The sequence below is a fragment of the Ranitomeya variabilis genome, chromosome 1 (genome assembly GCF_051348905.1).
Source record: "Ranitomeya variabilis isolate aRanVar5 chromosome 1, aRanVar5.hap1, whole genome shotgun sequence".
NCBI classification, from domain to species: domain Eukaryota; kingdom Metazoa; phylum Chordata; class Amphibia; order Anura; family Dendrobatidae; genus Ranitomeya; species Ranitomeya variabilis.
Window position 1 is genome coordinate 827,414,531 of NC_135232.1, and position 25,653 is coordinate 827,440,183.

General features: G+C 45.0%; 1 protein-coding gene across 1 annotated transcript in view; it reads left to right on the forward strand.

Annotated features, from left to right (window-relative positions):
- Positions 1–17,516: 17,516 nt before the first annotated feature.
- Positions 17,517–25,653, forward strand: part of LOC143786150 (rod cGMP-specific 3',5'-cyclic phosphodiesterase subunit beta-like) — a 90,315-nt gene continuing 82,178 nt past the window's right edge. Inside the window, exon 1 of the mRNA XM_077275444.1 lies at positions 17,517–17,988. Within this exon, the coding sequence (XP_077131559.1) occupies positions 17,518–17,988 (471 nt within the window). The 5' untranslated portion in view covers position 17,517. The remainder of the gene's footprint in view (positions 17,989–25,653) is intronic.

The window sequence follows — 25,653 nt, forward strand, 5'->3', positions numbered from 1 at the left end:
TATACCAGATACCATCTGCCACCTGTCGAATAATTGGGTGCTGTTTCTGGAAGTAATTAGCCATGTTTATTCAGTCCCCTAAACCCCCTTTAGGGTACTCTCACAAAAGGCATGTTGGGCATTTTTTTAGGCTTTTGTTGCAATCATTGTGGCATTTTTAACAGCATTTTGGATTTTGTTATGCTTTTTTTTAGCATTCAAATATTAAACAGGACCTGTTACCAGGTAATAAAAAAAAAGTGGCCAGCGTTCGCTCATATTTTATTCCCGTTTCATTCCTGTTTATGCTACTTCTTTCTTTTTCAAAAATTTGCCATGTGCCTGTACATGGTTCCACGGATATAGACTTTTTGTTGAATGCTAATTTTGATGTCTTTAGGAAGGGAGTTTGGCTCAGAGGTTCTTTGGGGGGAGTGGTGTCTTTTGGCAGCTACGCATAATTACCCCCTTGATAAAAATTAGCACTAAACTAAAAGGCCCACATTCTTGTACTGAGTAGCGGATTTTTAAAAGAAAACAAATGAATACTGAAGGAGTGGTGGGAATAAAATAAGAGAAAAACTGACCATTTTGTGTTTGCTTCCTTCCTGATTTCTTATTCTTTTGCATGTTTATCACACTGAAATGTTTCAAATCACCGAACAAATTTAAATATTGTACAAAGATAAAAATAAATACAAAATGCAGTTTTTAAATGAATGTCTTTATTATTAAGGGAAAAAGAGATCCAAACCTACAGGGCCCTGTGTGAAAAAGTGATTGCTCCCCTCCTTAAAACATAGGAGTTCTGTAGGAGTCAGTTTCAGACAGTAGTCTGAGGAGGACAGAAGGTTAAAGGAGCTGTGCATGCCCTCAGAGCTGCAGCTCCCAGAAAGAGACATTGAAGGGCGGAATTGTATTGCAGCGAGCATGAAGGAAGTCGAAGCAAAGGAGAGGATACCAGAAGGGGACCAGCCCCGCTCAGCCTGCCTCCTTCTGAGGTGCAAAATCCCGGTAGCCGGAACACCAAAGGAGTAAGGACCTCTATGCCTTATTTCAGAGACCGGCAGGACAGCTAATTGCAGGTTACCTGTCCGCACCTACACCCAGGAAGCAAGGTGACACCTACGGAGCCGGGTTATCTAAGAGACCCTATAAACAGGCTCAAGTCACCAGTCATACGGGTTTTTTCCTATCCTATATGGGGGACAGAGAGAGAGACACTACATCTGTGAGGACCTTATTTGAAGCTTATGCAGTAAGGGACTACACCACTACAGCGCAAGGGAAGGCTATTGATTTCCACCTGGACAAGGGGACTCTGGACTTGCCTCTGAACCGGCCAGACTCTGCCTCCCCTGTGGTCTGGTGCCCTGTACTCTGGATGCTGAAATCTTCAGTAAAGGTAAAAAGACTGCAACCTTGTGTCCTCGTTCTTCACTGCGCCATTCACCATTCACCATCTACATACTGGGAAGCCCTGGGGATATACATAACATCACCCCAGTGGACCCCTTAAAGCAGCGTCGGTCACCCTGACCGAATACCACAGGTGGCGTCATGAGCATAAACCTTATCCCATTAAAGACCTTTCCCTTTTATACGGACATCCCAGGGCCATGGACTGGGTCATCCACCGTGACATTCCCCTGTAAACCGCAGGACCCGGTACCGAGTAACCCCTTGCCCTGATGGGGTGCTCTAACATTCAGCTCCCGTTCTGTCTGCAGTATGTTCTGGGAGAGCTGATACCTGTCTTCCGCCTGTTCTGGGGGCAGAGTACCCAGATCAACCTATCCTGGAGGCTGCATATCCAGAACTGTTTGTGTTTTGTTTTTCTGCCTATTCTGGGGGCAGAGTACCCAGACCCGCCTATCCTGGAGGCTGCATATCCAGTACCTGATCCTGTCTGAACTGTGTTCATTGTGCTATGTTCCTGAAGTCCTTTTGTGACACCCCGCACCCAGTGACTGAACTTTCAGGGCTCATCTTTTAAAGATGGAGTCCGGTGTTCTTGGTGAGCTCTTACTATGCTGTGCTCAGCCTTCCATGCGGTGCTAACCCCGTCTGGCCCAGTTCCAGTCCGGAGAGGCTTGCACCATCACGCTTGAGTTCCTTCCTAGGTCCGATGCCCGGAGCCTGACGGCCGTAGCTAGGAACCTGATGACCACCGCTATGTGGTCCTGTGCTATCCGTGTCCCAACCGATGAACTGGGCTGCCACACCAGTGTCCCAGTTGTCTTTCTGGTATTCCTAATGTCCAGCCTGTGTCTGATGTCCTTTCTGTGTCCGATGACCTGATGCCCTGGGCTGCCATGCCAGTGTCCCAGCCGATGACCTGGGCTGCCACGCCAGTGTCCCAGATGTCCATCCTGTGTCCAATATCCTGATGTCCAGCCTGTGTCCGATGTCCTTATGTCCAGCCTGTGTCCAACATCCTTATGTCCAGCCTGTGTCCGATGTCCTTATGTCCAGCCTGTGTCTGATGTCCTGATGCCCTGCCTGTGACCCGATGTTCCACCGGTTCCCTGGGGTCCACCCTGTGATGACGTCTGTCCTGGGTCGGTGTCTGATGTTCTCCTGCTGAGCCAGTGCTATGCCTGAGGTCTAAGAGAGGCCATTCTAATAAGCCCGTACCAGATGACCCTGGACTGCATCAACCCATGATGACCCCTGCCATCGTATGACGTCTGTCCAAGGTCGGTGTCTGATGTTCTCCTGCTGAGCCTGTGCTGCGCCTGAGTCCTGAGAGAGAGGCCATCCTAGTAAGCCCATGCCAGATGACCCTGGACTGCATCAACCCGTGATGACCCTTGCCATCGTCAGAAGCCGGTCTGAGGTTGGTGTCTGATGTTCTCCTGCTGAGCCTGTGCTGTGCCTGAGGCCTGAGAGAGAGGCCATCCTAGTATGCCCGTGCCAGATAAGCCTGGACTTCATCAACCCGTGATGTCCTCCTGCCTTCGTCTGTTATCCTGAGACGTGTATCCTACTCTGATGTGTGGAATCGGGATACTGACATTATGTTTTGTTGTGTAGTGTTTTCATTTGAGTAAACTTTATTTCTTCATACCTGAAGTTGTGCGGTGTAATCTATTTCTGCATATCTCCATCTTGTCCACATGCTCAGCTGCCACAGACCCTACTCACTGCCCTTCCCTAGTCTCGGTAGGTCCAGGTAACTCTATGTTGTCCAGTGGGTCCACATTCCGTTCCCATTAGGGACGCTCGCCCCACGTCGTTATGTCTGGCGACGTGGAGGTGTCGGCTCGGCCGCGTCTGTGGTCGCAGCCGTAACAGTGAGGAGCAGATAGAAATTGTATTGATGTCTGGTGAACGCAGTACCTGGGTCATTGCAGCAGATTTCAATGCAAGACACCCTACGCAAAAAGCTGTCACCATTCCTATTTAATTTAGGTGTATCCATATAAATGGCCCACCCAAGAAAGTTTGCCTCATCGCTGAACATAATGTTCTGTGTAAACTGAGGGTCCTGTTCCAATTTTTGTTTTGCACATTCTGCAAATTCAGTGCGCCAATCTGGCATCAGTCAAACATCCCTTCGGCGGATATTAGCTACTCACAAATGGCACCATTACAAAATCCAGCTGCTGCAGCATCTCAGCGAGGATGACCCTGATCGGTGCGCTGAATTTGCAGAATGGGCAAAACAAAAATTGGGACAGGACCCTCAGTTTACACAGAACATTATGTTCAGTGATGAGGCAAACTTTTTGGGTGGGCCATTTATATGGATACACCTAAATAACATGGGAATCGTGACAGTTTCTTGCGCAGGGTGTCTTGCATTGAAATCTGCTGCAATGACCCGGGTACTGCGTTCACCAGACATCAACATAATTTCTATCTGCTCGTCATGTGTTAACCTCTACAACATGTTAATGGTTGTAAACAAACAGAAACATGTAAATAACTCATGAAAGAATAAAGTTATGTTAAAACCAAGCACACCATTGTTTTTCTTGTGAAATTCTCAAAAGTTTGATGTGTCACATGACCCTCTTCCCATTGGAAAAAATAAAGTTGGATCCAAAATGGCCAACTTCAAAATGGCCGCCATGGTCACCACCCATCTTGAAAAGTTTTCCCCCTTCCATATACCAATGTGCCATAAACAGGAAGTTGATATCACCAACCATTCCCATTTTATTTAGGTGCATCCATATACAGTACATGGCCCACCCTGTATTTCCTCCCTTTGGTCAGCATTTTCATAATTTTGCAAAAGTCTTTAAAGGTGTTGTCCTATTACAGGAAATATTAGTCCTATGCTGGCGGCTGAGTCTGGGTCACGTGACCCCCAGGCTGCAGCCGCCGCTAATTTCCGCCCACGTCAGGTCAATTTCCAGACTCTGGAAATTGACGTGACGTCATGAGCAGGTGTGACCAGCCGCCACAGACAGCGGTCACTCATCAAGAGTGATTGGGCTGTGGTCGGGGCTGCAGGGCTGTGCTGGGGGCGGGCGGGACTAGGCAGGGATGTGCGGGCACCGGGGTTCTGCGTGCTGGCGCCGGGATGTGCGGGCGCCGGGGGTCTGCGTGCCGGCACCAGGATGTACGGGTGCCGGGGGTCTGCGTGCCGGCGCCGGGGGTCCGCGTGCCGGTGCCGGGATGTGCGGGCGGTGCTTGGGTCTGTGGGTGTGTGTGGTGGGTCTGCTGGCCGTGCTGGGGTCTGCTGCGGGGGGGTCATTTGTGTGTGTGTGTCTCTGTGTGCAGGCATCTTCCGATGGGACTACAAGTCCCATCGGGCTCTGCCTGCTACAGTGACAGTGAGTGACATATTAGCCAATGAGGGGACAGTAGTAGTCCCATCATCCGGCTAATGTGTTGAATGTAAAAAAAACACATACACACATATGCAGTACATACAACATACATACAGTACATACAGACATACAACATACACCATGTGACATGCAACATGTGACAACATGCGACATGCAACATGTGATGCCATGCAGCATGCGACATGCAACATGTGACATGTGACAACATGCAGCATACGACATGCAGCAGGCGACATGTGACAACATGCGATGACATGCGACAACATGTGACATGTGACAACATGCGACATGCGATGACATGCAGCATGCGACAACATGCGTCATGCAGCATGCGACATGTGTCAACATGCGACATGTAACATGTGACAACATGCGACATGCGATGACATGCAGCATGCGACATGTGACGACATGCAACATGCGATGACATGCAGCGTGCGACATGCAGCATGCAACATGCGACGACATGTGACATGTGACAACACGCGACAACATGCGACTTGACAACATGCGACATGTGACAACATGCGATATGCAGCATGCGACGTGACAACATGCGACATGCGACGCCATGCAACATGTGACATGTGACAACATGCAACATGCAATGACATGCAGCATGCGACAACATGCGTCATGCAGCATGCAACATGTGACAACATGCGACATGTGACAACATGCGACATGCTGCATGTGACATGCAGCATGCAACATGTGACAACATGTGACAACATGTGACATGCAACAACATACTACATGTGACAACATGCGACGACATGCGACGTGACAATATGCAACATGCAGCATGTGACATGCAACATACAACATGCAACATACGACATGCAACATGCCACATACAGTACATACATACAACATACATACAGACATACAGTACATATAACATAGATTACATACTCACCATCACTTGTCACTTTGATCCCCGAAGCCAGTGTCATCTGTAAAAAACATTAAAATAATAAACAAACAATATACTCCCTGATCCGCAGATATCCAATTAAAATGAGTGTCCCACGACGATCTCCCATGGAGAGCAGCAGCATCAGCTGATGCGACCGCTCTCCAGGGGCTCCAGGAATACAACGATGGAAGGTATCATTCCACAATGTATTCCCCACAATGTATTTCTACGCTCCTGTGAGAAAATAGTCTCTAGTCTCACTTTTGGCATTGCTTTGTGAGAAATTTCCCACGCAGCAATTGCCATAAAGTGAGACTTTGAACTATAGCAACCTGAATGATGCACTGCAGGAGCCATTGTCTCCTGTCAGTGTGTCACTGAGGGTCCTATAGAGCAGTGACATCACCTGATGTCACTGTTCTATAAGGGAGATCGTCATGGGACACTCGTTATTAATTGGACTATGGTGGAAAGTGAGTATATGGTTTATTATTTGACGTTTTTTGCAGGCGCTGAAGTATGGTAAGTATGGTTAAATGAAGAATATTAAAATACTTTTTTCTGGCTATGTCTTTTATTTTTATTTTTTACTCTTTCACTACTATAGGATTAATAATGGATAGGTGTCATATTGACGCCTCTCCATTATTAACCCGGCTTAATGTCACCTTACAATAGCAAGGTGACATTAACCCCTTAATCCCGTATGACGTACTATCCCGTCAAGGTGACCCAGGACTTAATAGGGATAGTACGTCATACGCGATCGGCCGCGCTCACGGGGGGAGCGCGGCCGATCGCGGCCGGGTGTCAGCTGCCTATCGCAGCTGACATCCGGCACTATGTGCCAGGAGCAGTCACGGACCGCTCCCGGCACATTAACCCCCGGCACACCGCGATCAAACATGATCGCGATGTGCCGGCGGTGCAGGGAAGCATCGCGCAGGGAGGGGGCTCCCTGCGGGCTTCCCTGAGCCCCCCGCAGCAACGCGATGTGATCGCGTTGCTGCAAGGGTCTTACCTCCCTGCCTGCTCCAGACCCGGATCCAAGATGGCCGCGGATCCGGGTCCTGCAGGGAGGGAGGTGGCTTCACAGAAGCCTGCTCAGAGCAGGCACTGTGAAGCAGCCTGCACTTCTCTCAGATCGGTGATCTGTCAGAGTGCTATGCAAACTGGCAGATCACCGATCTGTATTGTCCTCCCCTGGGGCAAAGTAAAAAAGTTTAAAAAAAATTTTCCAAATGTGTAAAAAAAAATAAAAAAAAAATTCCAAAATAATGAAAAAAAAAAAAAATATTATTCCCATAAATACATTTCTTTATCTAAATAATAAAAAAAAAACAATAAAGGTACACATATTTAGTATCGCCGCATCCGTAACGACCCGACCTATAAAACTGGCCCACTAGTTAACCCCTTCAGTAAACACCGTAAGGAAAAAAAAAAAAAAACGAGGCAAAAAACAACGCTTTATTATCATACTGCCGAACAAAAAGTGGAATAACACACGATCAAAAAGACAGATATAAATAACCATGGTACCGCTGAAAGTGTCATCTTGTCCCGCAAATAACGAGCCACCATACAGCATGATCAGCAAAAAAATAAAAAAGTTATAGTCCTGAGAATAAAGCGATGCAAAAATAATTATTTTTTCTATAAAATAGTTTTTATCGTATAAAAGCGCCAAAACATAACAAAATAATATAAATGAGGTATCGCTGTAATCGTACTGACCCGAAGAATAAAACTGCTTTATCAATTTTACCAAAGGCGGAACGGTATAAACGCCTCCCCCAAAAGAAATTCATGAATAGCTGGTTTTTGGTCATTCTGCCTCACAAAAATCGGAATAAAAAGCGATCAAAAAATGTGACATGCCCAAAAATGGTACCAATAAAAACGTCAACTCGTCCCGCAAAAAACAAGACCTCACATGACTCTGTGGACCAAAATATGGAAAATTTATAGCTCTCAAAATGTGGTAACGCAAAAAATATTTTTTGCAATAAAAAGCGTCTTTCAGTGTGTGACGGCTGCCAATCATAAAAATCCGCTAAAAAACTCGCTATAAAAGTAAATCAAATCCCCCTTCATCACCCCCTTAGTTAGGGAAAAATAAAAAAAATGTATTTATTTCCATTTTCCCATTAGGGCTAGGGTTAGGGTTAGGGCTAGGGTTAGGGCTAGGGTTGAGGCTAGGGTTAAGGCTACAGTTAGGGTTGGGGCTAAAGTTAGGGTTAGGGTTGGGGCTAAAGTTACGGTTAGGGTTTAGATTACATTTACGGTTGGGAATAGGGTTGGGATTAGGGTTAGGGGTGTGTCAGGGTTAGAGGTGTGGTTAGGGTTACTGTTGGGATTAGGGTTAGGGGTGTGTTTGGATTAGGGTTTCAGTTATAATTGGGGGGTTTCCACTGTTTCGGCACATCAGGGGCTCTCCAAACGCGACATGGCGTCCGATGTCAATTCCAGCCAATTCTGCGTTGAAAAAGTAAAACAGTGCTCCTTCCCTTCCGAGCTCTCCCGTGTGCCCAAACAGGGGTTTACCCCAACATATGGGGTATCAGCGTACTCAGGACAAATAGGACAACAACCTTTGGGGTCCAATTTCTCCTGTTACCCCTGGGAAAATACAAAACTGGGGGCTAAAAAATAATTTTTGTGGGAAAAAAAAGGATTTTTTATTTTCACGGCTCTGCGTTATAAACTGTAGTGAAACACTTGGGGGTTCAAAGTTCTTACAGCACATCTAGATAAGTTCCTTGGGGGGTCTAGTTTCCAAAATGGGGTCACTTGTGCGGGGCTTCTACTGTTTAGGTACATTAGGGGCTCTGCAAACGCAATGTGACGCCTGCAGACCATTCCATCTAAGTCTGCATTCCAAATGGCGCTCCTTCCCTTCCGAGCCCTCCCATGCATCCAAACGGTGGTTCATATGGGGTATCAGCGCACTCAGGACAAATTGGACAACAACTTTTGGGGTCCAATTTCTCCTGTTACCCTCGGAAAAATACAAAACTGGGGGCTAAAAAATAATTTTTGTGGGAAAAAATTTTTGTTTTATTTTTATGGCTCTGCATTATAAACTTCTGTGAAGCCCTTGGTGGGTCAAAGCGCTCACCACACATCTAGATAAGTTCCTTAGGGGGTCTACTTTCCAACATGGTGTCACTTGTGGGGGGTTTCTACTGTTTAGGGGCTCTGCAAACGCAATGTGACGCCTGCAGACCATTCCATCTAAGTCTGCATTCCAAATGGCGCTCCTTCACTTCCGAGCCCTTCCATGCGTCCAAACGGTGGTTCCCCCCCACATATGGGGTATCAGCGCACTCAGGACAAATTGGACAACAACTTTTGGGGTCCAATTTCTCCTGTTACCCTCGGGAAAATACAAAACTGGGGGCTAAAAAATAATTTTTGTGGGAAAAAAATTTTTGTTTTATTTTTATGGCTCTGCATTATAAACTTCTGTGAAGCCCTTGGTGGGTCAAAGCGCTCACCACACATCTAGATAAGTTCCTTAGGGGGTCTACTTTCCAACATGGTGTCACTTGTGGGGGGTTTCTACTGTTTAGGTACATTAGGGGCTCTGCAAACGCAATGTGACGCCTGCAGACCATTCCATCTAAGTCTGCATTCCAAATGGCGCTCCTTCCTTTCCGAGCCCTCCCATGCACCCAAACAGTGGTTCTCCCCACATATGGTGTATCATCGCACTCAGGACAACTTGGACAACAAATTTTGGGGTCCAATTTCTCCTGCTACCCTCGGGAAAATGCAAAACTGGGGGCTAAAAAAATAATTTTTGTGGGAAAACATTTTTGTTTTATTTTTACGGCTCTGCATTATTAACTTCTGTGAAGCCCTTGGTGGGTCAAAGCGCTCAAAACACATCTAGATAAGTTCCTTAGGGGGTCTACTTTCCAAAATGGTGTCACTTGTGGGGGGGTTTCAATGTTTAGGCACATCAGTGGCTCTCCAAACGCAACATGGCGTCCCATCTCAATTCCTGTCAATTTTGCATTGAAAAGTCAAACGGTGATACTTCCCTTCCGAGCTCTCCCATGCGCCCAAACAGTGGTTTACCCCCACATATGGGGTATCAGCGTACTCAGGACAAATTGTACAACAACTTTTGGGGTCCAATTTCTTCTCTTACCCTTGGGAAAATAAAAAATTGGCGGTGAAAAGATAATTTTTGTGAAAAAATATGATTTTTTATTTTTACGGTTCTGCATTATAAACTTCTGTGAAGCACTTGGTGTGTCAAAGTGCTCACCACACCTCTAGATAAGTTCCTTAGGGGGTCTACTTTCCAAAATGGTGTCACTTTTGGGGGGTTTCAATGTTTAGGCACATCAGGGGCTCCCCAAACGCAACATGGCGTCGCATCTCAATTCCAGTCAATTTTGCATTGAAAAGTCAAATGGCGCTCCGTCGCTTCCGAGCTCTGTCATGTGCCCAAACATATTTACCCACACATATGGGGTATCGGCGTACTCAGGACAAATTGTACAACACCTTTTGGGGTCCATTTTCTCCTGTTACCCTTGGTAAAATAAAACAAATTGGAGCTGAAGTAAATTTTTTGTGAAAAAAAGTTAAATGTTCATTTTTATTTAAACATTCCAAAAATTCCTGTGAAGCACCTGAGGGGTTAATAAACTTCTTGAATATGGTTTTGAGCACCTTGAGGGGTGCAGTTTTTAGAATGGTGTCACACTTGGGTATTTTCTATCATATAGACCCCTCAAAATGACTTCAAATGAGATGTGGTCCCTAAAAAAAAATGGTGTTGTAAAAATTAGAAATTGCTGGTCAACTTTTAACCCTTATAACTCCCTAACAAAAAAAAATTTTGGTTCCAAAATTGTGCTGATGTAAAGTAGACATGTGGGAAATGTTACTTATTAAGTATTTTGTGTGACATATCTCTGTGATTTAAGGGCATAAAAATTCAAAGTTGGAAAATTGCAAAATTTTCAAAATTTTCGCCAAATTTCCATTTTTTTTGCAAATAAACGCAGGTAATATCAAAGAAATTTTACCACTATCATGAAGTACAATATGTCACGAGAAAACAAGGTCAGAATCGCCAAGACCCGTTGAAGCGTTCTTGAGTTATAACCTCATAAAGGGACAGTGGTCAGAATTGTAAAAATTGGCCCGGTCATTAACGTGCAAACCACCCTCGGGGCTTAAGGGGTTAACACCTTATTACCCCATATCCCACCGCTACTCAGGAGTGGGAAGAGAGGGGCTAAGTGCCGGAATTGGCGCATCTCACAGATGCGCCATTTCTGGGGCGGCTGCGGGCTGGTATTTGTAGCCGGGGGGGTCCAATATCCATGGCCCCTCTCTAGGCTATGTCTGCATAGCCTTTGTGGCTATAAAATATAGGGGGACCTCACATCATTTTTTGGGGGGGTCCCCCTATTCTAATAGCCAGTAAAGGCTACGCAGACAGCTGCGAGCTGATATTCATAGCAGGCTACAAATATTGGCCCCTGGCTGTCGGCTTTCCCCCTCTGGTGCAGAAAATTGCACGGGAGCCCACGCCATTTTTTTTTTTCATTTTTTAAAATCTGAAACATATTGCTCATTAACCCCTTTCTGCCAGCTGACGGAATAGTACGTCATTTGGCAGTATCCGACGCTTTGAGGTGGGCTTCGGCAGTGAGCCCACTTCAAAGCTGCAACATGTCAGCTGTTTTCAATACAACAAAAAAAATTTACATGATCGCTAATCGGCGTAGCAAGAAAAAAAAATCAAAAGCCAAAATTATGTGTTTTTGGTAGCCGCAACATTGCATTAAAATGCAATAACAGGCGATCAAAAGAATGTATGAGCACAAAAGTAGTATCATTAACCCTTTCACGACATGCGCCGTACATGTACTGTGCATGCCGTGAATCCCCCTTTCATGTGGGCTCCGGCGCTAAGCCCGCATCAAAGTCGCGACATGTCAGCTGTTTTGTACAGCTGACATGTGCGCGCAATAGCGGCGGGTGAAATTGCTATTCACACGCCGCTATTAACCTGTTAAATGCCGCTGTCAAACGCAGACAGCGGCATTTAACTACCGGGCGGCCGTAAATGACGTCATCGCTGACCCCTGTCACATGATCGGGGGTCGGCGATGTGTCAGGACAGTAAAGGCCCCGTCTCACACAGCGACGCTGCAGCGATACAGACAACGATGCTGATCGCTGCAGCATCGCTGTTTTGTCGCTGTGTGGTCGCTGGGGAGCTGTCACACAGACAGCTCTCTCCAGCGACCAACGATCAGGGGAACGACTTCGGCATCGTTGAAACTGTCATCAACGATGCCGAAGTCCCCCTGCAGCACCCGGTAACCAGGGTAAACATCGGGTTACTAAGCGCAGGGCCGCGCTTAGTAACCCGATGTTTACCCTGGTTACCAAAAAAAACAAACAGTACATACTCGCCTTTCGGTGTCCAGGTCCCTTGCCGTCTGCTTCCTGCTCTGACAGTGCCGCTGTACACTGAGAGCAGAGCGCAGCGGTGACGTCACTGCTGTGATCTGGTCTCACTTTCCGGCCGGCAGTCAGAGCAGGAAGCGGACGGCAAGGGACCTGGACACCGAAAGGCGAGTATGTACTGTTTGTTTTTTTGGTAACCAGGGTAAACATCGGGTTACTAAGCGCGGCCCTGCGCTTAGTAACCCGATGTTTACCCTGGTTACCAGTGAAGACATCGCTGGATCGGTGTCACACACACCGATTCAGCGATGTCAGCGGGGCCTCAACGACCAAAAAAAGGTCCAGGCCATTCCGACACGACCAGCGATCTCGCAGCAGGGGCCTGATCGCTGGTACGTGTCACACATAGCGAGATCGCTACGGAGGTCGCTGTTGCGTCACAAAACTTGTGACTCAGCAGCGATCTCGCTAGCGATCTCGCTATGTGAGACGGGGCCTTAACCATAGAGGTCCTTGAGACCTCTATGGTTACTGATGCCGGCCTGCTGTGAGCGCCCCCCTGTGGTCAGCGCTCACAGCACACCTGCATTTCAGCTACATAGCAGCGATCTGATGATCGCTGCTATGTAGCTGAGCCGATCCAGTTGTGCCAGCTTCTAGCCTCCCATGGAGGCTATTGAACCATGGCACAAGTAAAAAAAAATGTTTTTAAAAATATGAAAAAAATATAAAAAATATAAAAGGTTAAATCACCCCCCTTTCGCCCCATCCTAAATAAAACAATAAAAAAAATCAAACATACACATATTTGGTATCACCGCGTTCAGAATCGCCCGATCTATCAATTAAAAAAAAGCATTAACCTGATCGCTAAACAGCGTAGTGAGAAAAAAATCCGAAATGCCAGAATTACGTTTTTTTGGTCGCCGTGAGATTGCATTAAAATGCAATAACGGGCGATCAAAAGAACGTATCTGCATCTAAATGGTATCATTAAAAACATCAGCTCGGCATGCAAAAAATAAGCCCTCACCCGACCCCAGATCACGAAAAATGGAGACGCTACAGGTATCGGAAAATGGCACTTTTTTTTTTTAAAGCAAAGTTTAGAATTTTTTTTCACCACTTGGATAAAAAATAAACTAGACATGTTAGGTGTCTATGAACTCGCAATGACCTAGAGAATCACAATGACAGGTTAGTTTTAGCATTAATGAAGCTAGCAAAAAAGCCAAACAAAAAACAAGTGTGGAATTGCACTTTTTTTGCAATTTCACCGCACTTGGAATTTTTTTCCCGTTTTCTAGAAAAAGACATGGTAAAACCAATGGTGTCGTTCAAAAGTACCACTCATCCCGCAAAAAATAAGCCCTCACATGGCCATATTGACGGAAAAATAAAAAAAGTTATGGCTCTGGGAAGGAGGGGAGTGAAAAACAAAAACGCAAAAACGAAAAAGGGCCGCGACTTGAAGGGGTTAAAAACGTCAGCTTGGCATGCAAAAAATTAGCCCTCACCTAACCCGATATCTCAGAAAATATATAGACGCTACGGGTATCGGAAAATGGCGCAATTATTTTATTTCTTTTTAGCAAAGTTTGGAATTTTTTTTCACCACTTAGATAAAAAAAATAACCTAGATGTGTTTGGTGTCTATGAACTCGTAATGACCTGGAGAATGATAATGGTAGGTCAGTTTTATGCTGTGTGCACACGTTGCAGATTTGGGTGCAGAATTTTCGTCACAAAATCTGCATCTCCTTGCAGAAAACGCAGCTGCCTTTTTGATGCATTTTTTTCACGTTTTCTGCGCGGTTTTGATGCAGTTCTTGGTGCGGTTTTTGGTGCATTTTTTGCGCAGTTTTGATTCAGTTTTTGCTGCAGTATTTGGTGCGTTTTTTTGCGTGGTTTTGTTTCAGGTTTTTGATGCTTTTTTAAGCAGTTTTTGGAGAAGTTTTGATTCAGTTTTTGGTGCAGTTTTGATGCGTTTTTGGTGCAGTTTTGATGCAGCTTTTGGTGCGGTTTTGATACAGCTCTTGGTGCGGTTTTCATGCGTTTTTGACGCAGTTTCTGCTGCGGTTTTGGTGCAGTTTTGATGCAGTATTTGGTGTGGTTTTCATGCGTTTTTGATGCAGTTTCTGCTGCGGTTTTGGTGCAGTTTTGATGCAGTTTTTGGTGCGGTTTTCATGCGTTTTTGATGCAGTTTTTGCTGCGGTTTTGATGCGTTTTTGATGGTTTTGATGTGTTTTTGGTGCATTTTTTAATGCAGTTTTTTTGTGTGTGGTTTTTGTGCGCTTTTTGTGCGTTTTTGTATGCGTTTTTGAAAGCTAAATAAAGATGTATTATTGAACAAAAAAAAAGATTTGTGATGTCATTATTGTCCAACCTCCTCTATTACATTTGTCCAGCCCACACTCAATTACACACAGATAGACTTATAGATGATAGATGAAATGGATAGACAGATCTACATATAGATAGATCTATAGATGCATACATCTGTCTATTCCAATATCTATCTATAGATATATCTGGATAGATATATCTATTGATAGATGTATGGATAGCGTAGGGTGTGTGTCCACTGTCCGGATTACATCCGAATTAGCTGCAGATTGGATGCTGCGTACTTGTAGTCCCATCGGATGATGCCTGCACACACACCCCAAAAGACCCCCCGCACAGCCCCGCACACACACGAACAGTCCCGCACACACCAGAACAGTCCCGCACACGCCCGAACAGCCCCACACAGTCCCGCACACACCCGAACAGTCCCGCACACACCCGAACAGTCCCGCACACGCCCGAACAGCCCCACACAGTCCCGCCACACCCGATCAGTCCCGCACACACCCGATCAGTCCCACACACACCCAAACACTCCCGCACACACCCGAACAGTCCCGCACACACCCGAACAGCCCCGCACACACCCGAACAGCCCCGCACACACCCGAACAGCCCCGCACAGTGCCGCACACATCCAAACAGTCCTGCAAACGCCCGAACAGCCAGGCACACACCCGCACAGCCCCGCACACACCCGAACAGTCCCGCACACACCCGAACAGTCCCGCACAGCGCCACATACATCCGAACAGTCCTGCACACACCCGCACACATCTGAACAGCCCGCAGACCCCGCACACACCTGAACAGTCCCGCACAGCACCGCACACATCTGAACGGCCCGGAGACCCCGCCTGCACACACCTGAACAGTCCCGCACACATCCAAACAGCCCGCAGACCCCACCCGCACACACATACACGCACACCGTCACCGCCCACACACTTCCATCCTCCTGAACTGCAGCGTTTCTCGGACCCACATCCGCAGCAAAACTGCAGATCTTTTTTTACATCTGCAGTTTTGCTGTGGATGTGCCCGACTCAATGAAAGTCTAAGGGTATGTGTCCACAGTCAGTTAACTCTGCGTGTTTGACGCTGCGTGGAGCCGCAGCGTCAAACACGCAGCGTCCAGATGTTCCAGCATAGTGGAGGGGATTTTTTGAAAACCCGTGTCCACTATGCGTGGAAACACGCACTCGGCGGCGCTGCGACTCCGGACATGCTGCGCTTCTTTTCAGATCGCAGCATGTCCGTGTTCCTTGCGGCGACGCTGCGTCGCCGCAAGGAATATCACAGGGCTATATGCGAGGAGTGCGATGATCCCAGATGTGTACAGTTAACACATCCGGCATCATCGCATCCCAGAAGGGGGTGGGGCTTAGCGCCGAGCGGCTTCGCTGCTCCGACGATACCGCTGGCCATCCTGAACGTGGACACGCACCCTAAGGGTGCAGAAATGCTGCAGTTCGGCACAAAAGAAGTGACATGCTACGGGGAAAAAAAGCTGCGTTTTGGTGTGGCTTTTTCCGCAGTATGTGCCCAACAAGTCTGCGGCTCCCATAGACTTACATTGGTTGTGCACTACTCTGCGGATTTTATGCAATTCTGTGCAGCAAAAAACCCTGCGGATCTGCAATCAAATCCACAATGTGTGCACACAGCCTTAGCATTTAGTGAACCTAGCAAAAAAGCCAAGCAAAAAACAAGTGTGGGATTGCACTTTTTTTGCAATTTCATCGCACTTTGAATTTTTTTCACATTTTCTGTTACACGACATGGTAAAACCAATGGTGACGTTCAAAAGTAGAACTTGTCCCGCAAAAGATAAGCCCTCACATGGCCATATTGATGGAAACATTATGGCCCTGGAAAGAAGGGGAGCGATAAACGAAAAAGCTCCAGGGGTGAAGGGGTTTAGAAACATGGATATGGACATTTCTATGGAAATAGACATAGATATATAGATATATCTGTATGTATTCATCTATCTATCTATCTATCTATCTATCTATCTATCTATCTATCTATCTATCTATCTATCATGGAGTGTGGGTTGGACAAATGTAAAAGAGGAGGTTGGACAGAAATGACATCACAAATCTTTCTGAAGCTAGAGGAGGGAGATGAGGGAGGGATTTGGGTGTGTTTTGGAGTGGGTGTGGTAGGTTCGGGCTTAGTGGCCAGTGCAATGCATCATGGAACTTGTAGTATTAGAGCACAATTAATCAGGAGAAAGGAAGTTGTCGATTAACCCCATGAGAGCTGGATCCAGCACTGAATATGTACTGCCACAGCATGATAAAAGGTAATATTGCTAAAATAAACACAGTGGATGTTTTCAGTGGCACATAATAGCAAGATTTATGAAAAAAAAATTATTGTAGTGGACAACTTCTTTAAATAGTGCAGAATATGTTGACTGAATCGTAGCCAACCAGCACTTTCTCATCAGTAAATTATGTTGTGTAAAAAGTATGTAAAATTTGAAACGTATAAATACATTGTATATAACTGTGATTTTAATACTTGAGACTAGAAATATTAGCAACATTGAATGCCACAGATAATACCATTTAAGTATCTGTTTAATTAAATCCTAAGTAGCTTGGTTTCAGATGCATAGTACAAACAGAGCTAATTAATCCGACTGTGTGTAGGGTATAGTATTCATTGCTGGAACCACACCAAAACTGAAAAGTGACCCATACTTTGCTATGTTTGGTTACATTTTGTATCAAAAAATAATGGAAGAATTTATGGAATATGACAGGTGATTGAAAGATTTAGTGTGAGTCACCGGATCTGTTTGGCTTGAGCAAATCTGTCCTCCTAAGGTCTCACCTTCAGCATTATTCAGGATATGCTTTCCCGACCACAGTGAGATTAATACAGACCTGACACATTCTTATGTTACTAACACAGCACCAGTCTGGATCTCATCACATAAACCACAATATTGGATACAAGAAAAATTACCTTTTGAATTAATATATACGTTTGGTGACATCCTTTAAAATGAGTCTTAAAAAGGAGGATGTGGTGGCATTTTTGGAAAACAATCCAGTATTTACTGAAAAATACTTCAAAAAGAAGCTCAAACCAGAGACAATAGCAAATGCCTTTGGCCGAAAAGATATGACTGTTGATTTTGCTACTTTCCGGGAACTCGCTCAGGTGGAAGAAAGTGAAATTCTCTTTGAACTCATTAAAGACATGCAAGAAAGTATAAATATGGAAAAAGTTGTATTTAAGACTCTTAGGAGGATCAGTAGTCTTATTCATGCAGATCGGTGCAGTCTCTTCATGTACAGACAAAGAAATGGGACTCCTGAATTAGCCACAAGGCTTTTCAATATCCAGGAAAATAGTAAATTGGAGGATTGCCTTGTGCCACCCGATAGTGAAATTGTGTTTCCTTTGGATATTGGCATTGTAGGACATGTTGCACACACAAAAAAGACCATCAATGTCACAAATGTTTCGGAGGTAGGTGGAAAGCTATTCCTGATGACTAGATTCTATTATGTGAATAGATTTGTTCAAATAAAGTGTTAGAACTACAAAAAATGTATTAAAGTTGCTTTAACATATTCAGTAGCACCTTACAGACATTGTTATCATAACTGCCTCTAGTGGAACTCACAATCTAAATTCCCTATCAGTACTCGAAAGCCTTTTGTGTCCAGTTATTGGTGTTTCTCGCCAATTTTTCAATTGTGCCATGTTCTTCTTTTGATCTGTCCCCTTTTTAATGTCTATTTTATATATTTGTCTACTTTTTTATGTTCACCTTTTTGGGCGAGGTATGGGGTTTTCAAAGTTCATCAACTATGACTCTTTTTACACAAATGTACTCAAGTTTGATTTATGCGCACCTTCATTTTTGGCCCCAAATTTGTTGCATGAGTGCGGAACATACAAATTTTCACTGTAAAATGATGCAAAAAAAGGATACATTTCAACAATAAAGAACATTTTTGATTTTGAGCACATTTATGATTCATCATGTGCACTGTTTTGAAGAATCTGGCATAAAAAAACATATTACCACAAAAATAACACAAAACAAAAAAAAGAAAAGAGACTTAAAAATGCAAATGATGAATAAGGCCCAGTGTCTTTGGAGTGTCATAGAAAACCCGACAAAACACAGGGAGAAAATATAAACTCTTTGCAGACATGGTCTTTGGTGAGATTTATTTCCAGGACCTCAGTACTAAAAGGTAAAAGTGCTAACCACTGAGCCACTGTTTATTTATCATGGGAACATGTTCTAATTGGTTAATTGGTCTGATTGGTTTAATTTGAAATGATGAGATTGTTGGATATTTAAATCAGTTTAATATACAATTAAAGGGTTATTCCCATCTTCATAAATGGATATTGTTGGACTTTTACATTTTACTACTTAATAAAATTTGAGTCGTTCTTGAGATATTAATAGTTTTCATTTATTTACCATTTGTTGTCTTGGAGACCGACCACCACTGCTAGACAGTAAAACATGTGCAGTCCTTATAAATACTTTTCTTTTGAGCTGCCTTGAAGCTGAGATCACTGGAGTGCACCGTTGCCTCCTAATCCTGGCCAGCTTCAGCGCAGTGCTTACAGGCTACACAGTACCAGTGGTTGATCTCTTACTCTACAATCTATAAATAAAAGAAAAATGTTAATATCTCAAGAAAAATCTACTATATAATTGTCTAAGGGTCACTTCCGTCTGTCTGTCTTGGAAATCCCAAGTCGCTGATTGGTTGCGGCAAAACTGCCACAACCAATCAACGACGGGCACAGTCCGGTGGCAAAATGGCCTCTCCTTACTCCCTGCAGTCAGTGCCCGCTCTATAATCCCCTCCAGTCAGCCCTCACAAAGGGTTAATGGCAGCGTTAACGGACCGCGTTATGCCATGGTATAACGCACTCCGTTAACGCTGCTATTAACCCTGTGTGACCAACTTTTTACTATTGATGCTGCCTATGCATCATCAATAGTAAAATGATCTAATGTTAAAAATAATAAAAAAAATAAAAAATCATTATATACTCACCCTCCGTTAGCCCCCCAGATCCAGCCGAGGCCTTTCCCGCTCCTCGCGACACTCCAGTGACCGTTCCATGCATTGCGGTCTCATGAGATGATGACGTAGCGGTCTCGCGAGACCACTACGTCATCATCTCGCGAGACCGCAATGCACTCTTGAGACTGGAGCGTCGCGAGGAGCATCGGTAAATACCTCGGCTGCATCCGGGGGGGCCGGCGGAGGGTGAGTATATAACTATTTTTTATTTTAAATCTTTTTTAACAGGGATATGGTGCCCACATTGCTATATACTATGTGGGCTGTGTTAGATACTGCATGAGCTGTGTTATATACTACATCTCTGTGCTATATACTATGTGGGCTGTGCTATATACTACGTGGCTGTGGTATGTATTACGTGGCTAGGCAATATACTACATCACTGTGCTATATACTACGTGGCCTGTGTTATATACTGCATGGGCTGTGTTATATACTACGTCTATGTGCTATATACTACGTGGCTGTGCTACATACTATGTGGCTGTGCAATATACAGTATTACGTGGCTGGGCAATATACTACATCGCTGTGCTATATACTACATGGCCTGTGTTATATACTGCATGGGCTGTGTTATATACTACGTCTCTGTGCTATATACTACGTGGCTGTGCTATATACTACATGGCTGTGCAATATATTACGTGGCTGGGCAATATACTACATCGCTGTGCTATATACTACATGGCCTGTGTTATATACTGCATGGGCTGTGTTATATACTACGTCTCTGTGCTATATACTACGTGGCTGTGCTATATACTACATGGCTGTGCAATATATTACGTGGCTGGGCAATATACTACATCGCTGTGCTCTATACTACGTGGCCTGTGTTATGTACTGCATGGGCAGTGTTATATACTACGTCTCTGTGCTATATACTGTAATGTGGCTGTGCTATATACTATGTGGCTGTGCAATATATTATGTGGCTGTGCAATATATTATGTGGCTGGGCAATATACTACTTGTCTGTGCTATATTCTATGTGTCTGAGCTATATACTACATGGCTGGGCAATATACTACGTGGCTGGGCAATATGCTACGTGGCTGGGCAATATACTATGTGGCTGAGCAATATACTATGTGGCTGGGAAATATACTACGTGGCAGGGCAATATACTACGTGGCTGAGCAATATACTACATGGCTGGGCAATATACTACGTGGCTGGGCAATATACTACGTGGCTGGGCAATATACTACGTGTCTGCTATTTAGTACGTGGGCTGTGCTATATGCTATGTGGCTGGGCAATATACTATGTGGCTGTGCTATACACTATGTGGCCTGTGTTATATACTACGTGGCTGTACTATATACTACGTGGGCTGTGCTATATGCTACATGGGCTGTGTTATATGCTACTTGGCTGTGCTATAGTTCTCTGCTGCATCTGTGCATCATGAATCATGGTATGTGTTAAAGAGGGGGGCCCACTGAGACTCTTTCGCCCAAGACCCTCAAAAACCTGGAGCCGGCCCTGGCTTCACGCCCGGCCGCAAACAATCAGCAACAGGTGCAGTCCGCCCGCGAATTGGCGTTGAATTTGAACCACGCTTTGCTAATTGGTCACTGCCAGCCGAATCCTGTGTGTAAATTGCATTATTCCGAAAACTTCATAAATAAACTACATACATATTCTAGAATACCCGATGCGTTAGAATCGGGCCACCATCTAGTAAGCAATAAACAGCAAAAGTGTTTGTTTTTACATCCAACATCCGACAATATCCATCTATAAAGATGGGAATAACCCTTTAAATTCTGTATATTTAGAATTTCCTATTGTGAATTAGAGCGCTTTGATGTGGTAGACAAAAATAAAAAGGCAAGAATTGCTCTGGGGTTTGTGGCCTGGTCCTTTCTTTGGACATGTCATGCCCCTGTTTAATTTGTGAAAGCGTGAAACAAATGTGACTTTTATACATAATCCCACTACTCTATGTTAACCAGTCATGTTTTGCTAGAGTACCAGGGTTAGATATTACCAAATGTAAAAAAAAAATCTACATATTGTGTTTGATCTTATAAAAAATACCATACTTATGTTGTATATCCCTGCCTCAGTTCACACACGTCCTCGGCTACCACAATATCTCGTGTAGCATTCCTGTGTTAATACACTATCTTGTAGTGTAGTAAACTTGAACGTTCATTCATCACTAATGCCAAGTCACAAGAGATCGTGTTGAAGATGGCGATTGGCCTTTGACAAATCGATGGACTAATTCACTAGATTTTGTTGCTGAATTATACCCAAACAATTACTTACTAACTTTTTAAAGGGGTTTTCCATTATGACACTGTCCGACACTCATAACTCCCACCCATCAGCTCAGGCAGTGTCTAGATATAAAATGTGTATGGAGTGGAACATCACCATTCATCTGCAGTCCCTGGAGCAGCCACTAGCAGTGCTATTGAGCTGTGATGTTCCACTCCATACACTGTTTACATCTGGCTGTTGGCGCAACTGATAGCAGCTGATTGGTTGACCCCTCTTATGGACATGTCATTAATTGTTGTTTTAATTAATTGGTCAAAAAGAACCGCTGGAGGGGGGCACTGATGCAAGATGCATGAATGCAATATCGCAATATCACGCCCCCCCTGAGGAAGCAAACTTTTGTGTTTGTGAAACGTACATCGGGATTGACCGGTGTTCCCGTGCTGCTACTACAATGGGTCAATGTTAATTTGATATTATTGTGATATTGCATTCATGCATCTTGCATCAGTGCCCCCCTCCAGCGGTTCTTTTTGACCGCTGTCATTGTCTGCAGAGGGTGCATTGTGCAAACACATGCAGGTTATACCTTATTAACAACTTACCACCAAACCTCTCTCTGCTGCTTCTCAGTGGGGGATTGCAACCATCTGAGTCCCATAGTGCATTAATGATAAAGCAGTCAGTGACTGTTTCTGTGGCTTGTTTACCCTTGTCCTTTTACATTTGGGTCTGCACTAGTCTCTATCACTTCTGGGTGATGGTCATTTTTTCTCCTCATCATTCAACATCTATCATGCAATTACTCCTAACAGGTTCTGATCTCATATGTGTCTTGTTTAAATTATAATAAAGTTGTACCTTTTAGTAGTGGACTGTCTCTACTCCTTTTTTTTTTTTTTTTTCCCAAGAAGGAAATTGATGAGGCCCAGGGCCTTGATCACATTGATTTCATTTAGGTTCACTTGGCCCATATCTACAATTAACTTGCTGTATTTATTAGGTGAAACATTAAAAGCGCTGGGGTCGGTATATCAGTCTCTCTCTCTCTCCTCTTTAGTATGTACAGAGCTGAAGAACCCATTTAGTTATTCTGCCTTCCCTTGATCCTAAAGGTACCTTCACACTAAGCGACTTAACAACGATAACGATAGCGATCCGTGACGTTGCAGCGTCCTGAATAGCGATATCGTTGAGTTTGACATGCAGCAGCGATCAGGATCCTGCTGTGATATCGCTGGTCGTTGCTGAAAGTCCAGAACTTTATTTAGTCGTCAGATCAGCGTGTATCGTCGTGTTTGACAGCAAAAGCAACGATGCCAGCAATGTTTTACAATGGTAACCAGGGTAAATATCGGGTTACTAAGCGCAGGGCCGCGCTTAGTAACCCGATGTTTACCCTGGTTACCATTGTAAGAGTAAAAAAAAAACACTACATACTCACCCTCTGATGTCTGTCAGGTCCCCCGGCGTCCGCGCTGCTGCTCAGAGCTTCCTGCACTGACTGTGTCAGTGCCGACCGGAAAGCAAAGCACAGCGGTGACGCTGTGCTCTGCTGCTGGCGCTTACACAGTGCAGGGAAGAGGACGCCGGGGGACGCGACAGACACGGCAAGGTAAGTATGTAGCGTTTGTTTTTTTTACATTTATACTGGTAACCAGGGTAAACATTGGGTTACTAAGCGCGGCCCTGCGCTTAGTAACCCGATGTTCACCCTGGTTACCCGGGGACTTCGGCATCGTTGGTCGCTGGAGAGCTGTCTGTGTGACAGCTCTCCAGCGACCTCACAGCGACGCTGCAGCGATCGGCATCGTTGTCGATATCGCTGCAGCGTCGCTTAATGTGACGGTACCTTTAGTGACAAACTCCCTCTTACCATTACTTAGGGCAGGGCTGAGGAACCTTTTTTCTGTCTAGGACCATTTGGATATTTAAGCCATCTTTCAGGGGTCGTACAAATTGCCACTAACGCCACCCACAAAGTACATCCAGATCCTGGCACTGGTGTCAGGACCAGTGATGAGCGAATATACTCGTTACTCGAGATTTCCTGAGCACGCTCGGGGGTCCTCCGAGTATTTTTTAGTGCTCGGAGATTTAGTTTTCCTCACCTCAGCTGAATGATTTACATCTGTTAGCCAGCATAAGTACATGTGAGGATTCCCTAGCAACCAGGCAACCCCCACATGTACTTATGCTGGCTAACAGATGTAAATCATTCAGCTGCGGCGATGAAAACGAAATCTCCGAGAACTAAAAAATACTCGGAGGACACCCGAGCGTGCTTGGAAAATCTCGAGTAACTAGTATATTCGCTCATCACTAGTCAGGACGTAATCAGTCATTGTACGCTCCTCAGCAATCAGTAGTGAACACTCTATGTGTGCGCATGCTCACAGTGCAAGAAAAAATTAATGGGCCGACAAAATACAGCTGCCGACTCAAGCACTGCGATCCCTGGGAATCTGCCCAGGGGTCGGATAAAAGATAATCGAAGGTGGGCCCGAGGTTCCCCACCACTGATTTACGGAATCTACCTATGCAAACTTTGTGGTTTTTTTTGCATTTATATATTTAAAAGGAATCTGTCACCAGTTTTTTGCTAACTCATTTGAGAGTAGAATAATGTAGGAAAAGAGACCCTGATTCCAGCAATATACAGTATTACTTACTTTACTGGTTGCAGCAGTTATGACTAGTGTTGAGCGATACCGTCCGATACTTGAAAGTATCGGTATCAGAAAGTATCGGCCGATACCGGCAAAGTATCGGATCTAATCCGATACCGATACCCGATACCAATACAAGTCAATGGGACTCAAGTATCGGACGGTATCCCTCATGGTTCCCAGGGTCTGAAGGAGAGGAAACTCTCCTTCAGGCCCTGGGATCCATATTAATGTGTAAAATAAAGAATTAAAATAAAAAATATTGATATACTCACCTCTCCGACGCGCCCTGGACTTTACCGAGGGAACCGGCAGCCTTCTTTGCTTAAAATGTGCGCGTTTACTGCCTTCCGCAACGTCACGGCTTGTGATTGGTCGCGTGCCGCCCATGTGACCGCGACGCGACCAATCACAACAAGCCGTGACGTAATTTTCAGGTCCTGAATGCCGTGACGTAATTTTAAAATACGCGCGTTTACTGCCTCCCGTGACGTCACGGCTTGTGATTGGTCGCATCGCGGTCACATGGGCGACGCGACCAATCACAAGCCGTGACGTCACGGGAGGCAGTAAACGCGCGCATTTTAAAATTACGTCACGGCATTCAGGACCTGAAAATTACGTCACGGCTTGTTGTGATTGGTCGCGTCGGTCACATGGGCGGCACGCGACCAATCTCAAGCCGTGACATAATTTTCAAATCCTGAATGCCTAGAATTAGGCATTCAGGACCTGAAATTACGTCACGGCTTGTTGTGATTGGTCGCGTCGCGGTCACATGGGCGGCACGCGACCAATCACAAGCCGTGACGTCATGGAAGGCAGTAAACGCGCGCATTTTAAGCAAAGAAGGCTGCCGGTTCCCTCGGTAAGGTGCAGGCTGCGTCGGAGAGGTGAGTATATCAATATTTTTTATTTTAATTCTTTATTTTACACATTATATCGATCCGAATACCGATTCCCGATACAACAAAAGTATCGGATCTCGGTATCGGAATTCCGATACCGCCAAGTATCGGCCGATACCCGATACTTGCGGTATCGGAATGCTCAACACTAGTTATGACACAATCAGAGTTTTATCAGCTGTAGATATAGCAGTGCTCAAAACCCCTGATTAGCAGCTTTATGTGTACAATGTATAGAGACATAGGGTACCGTCT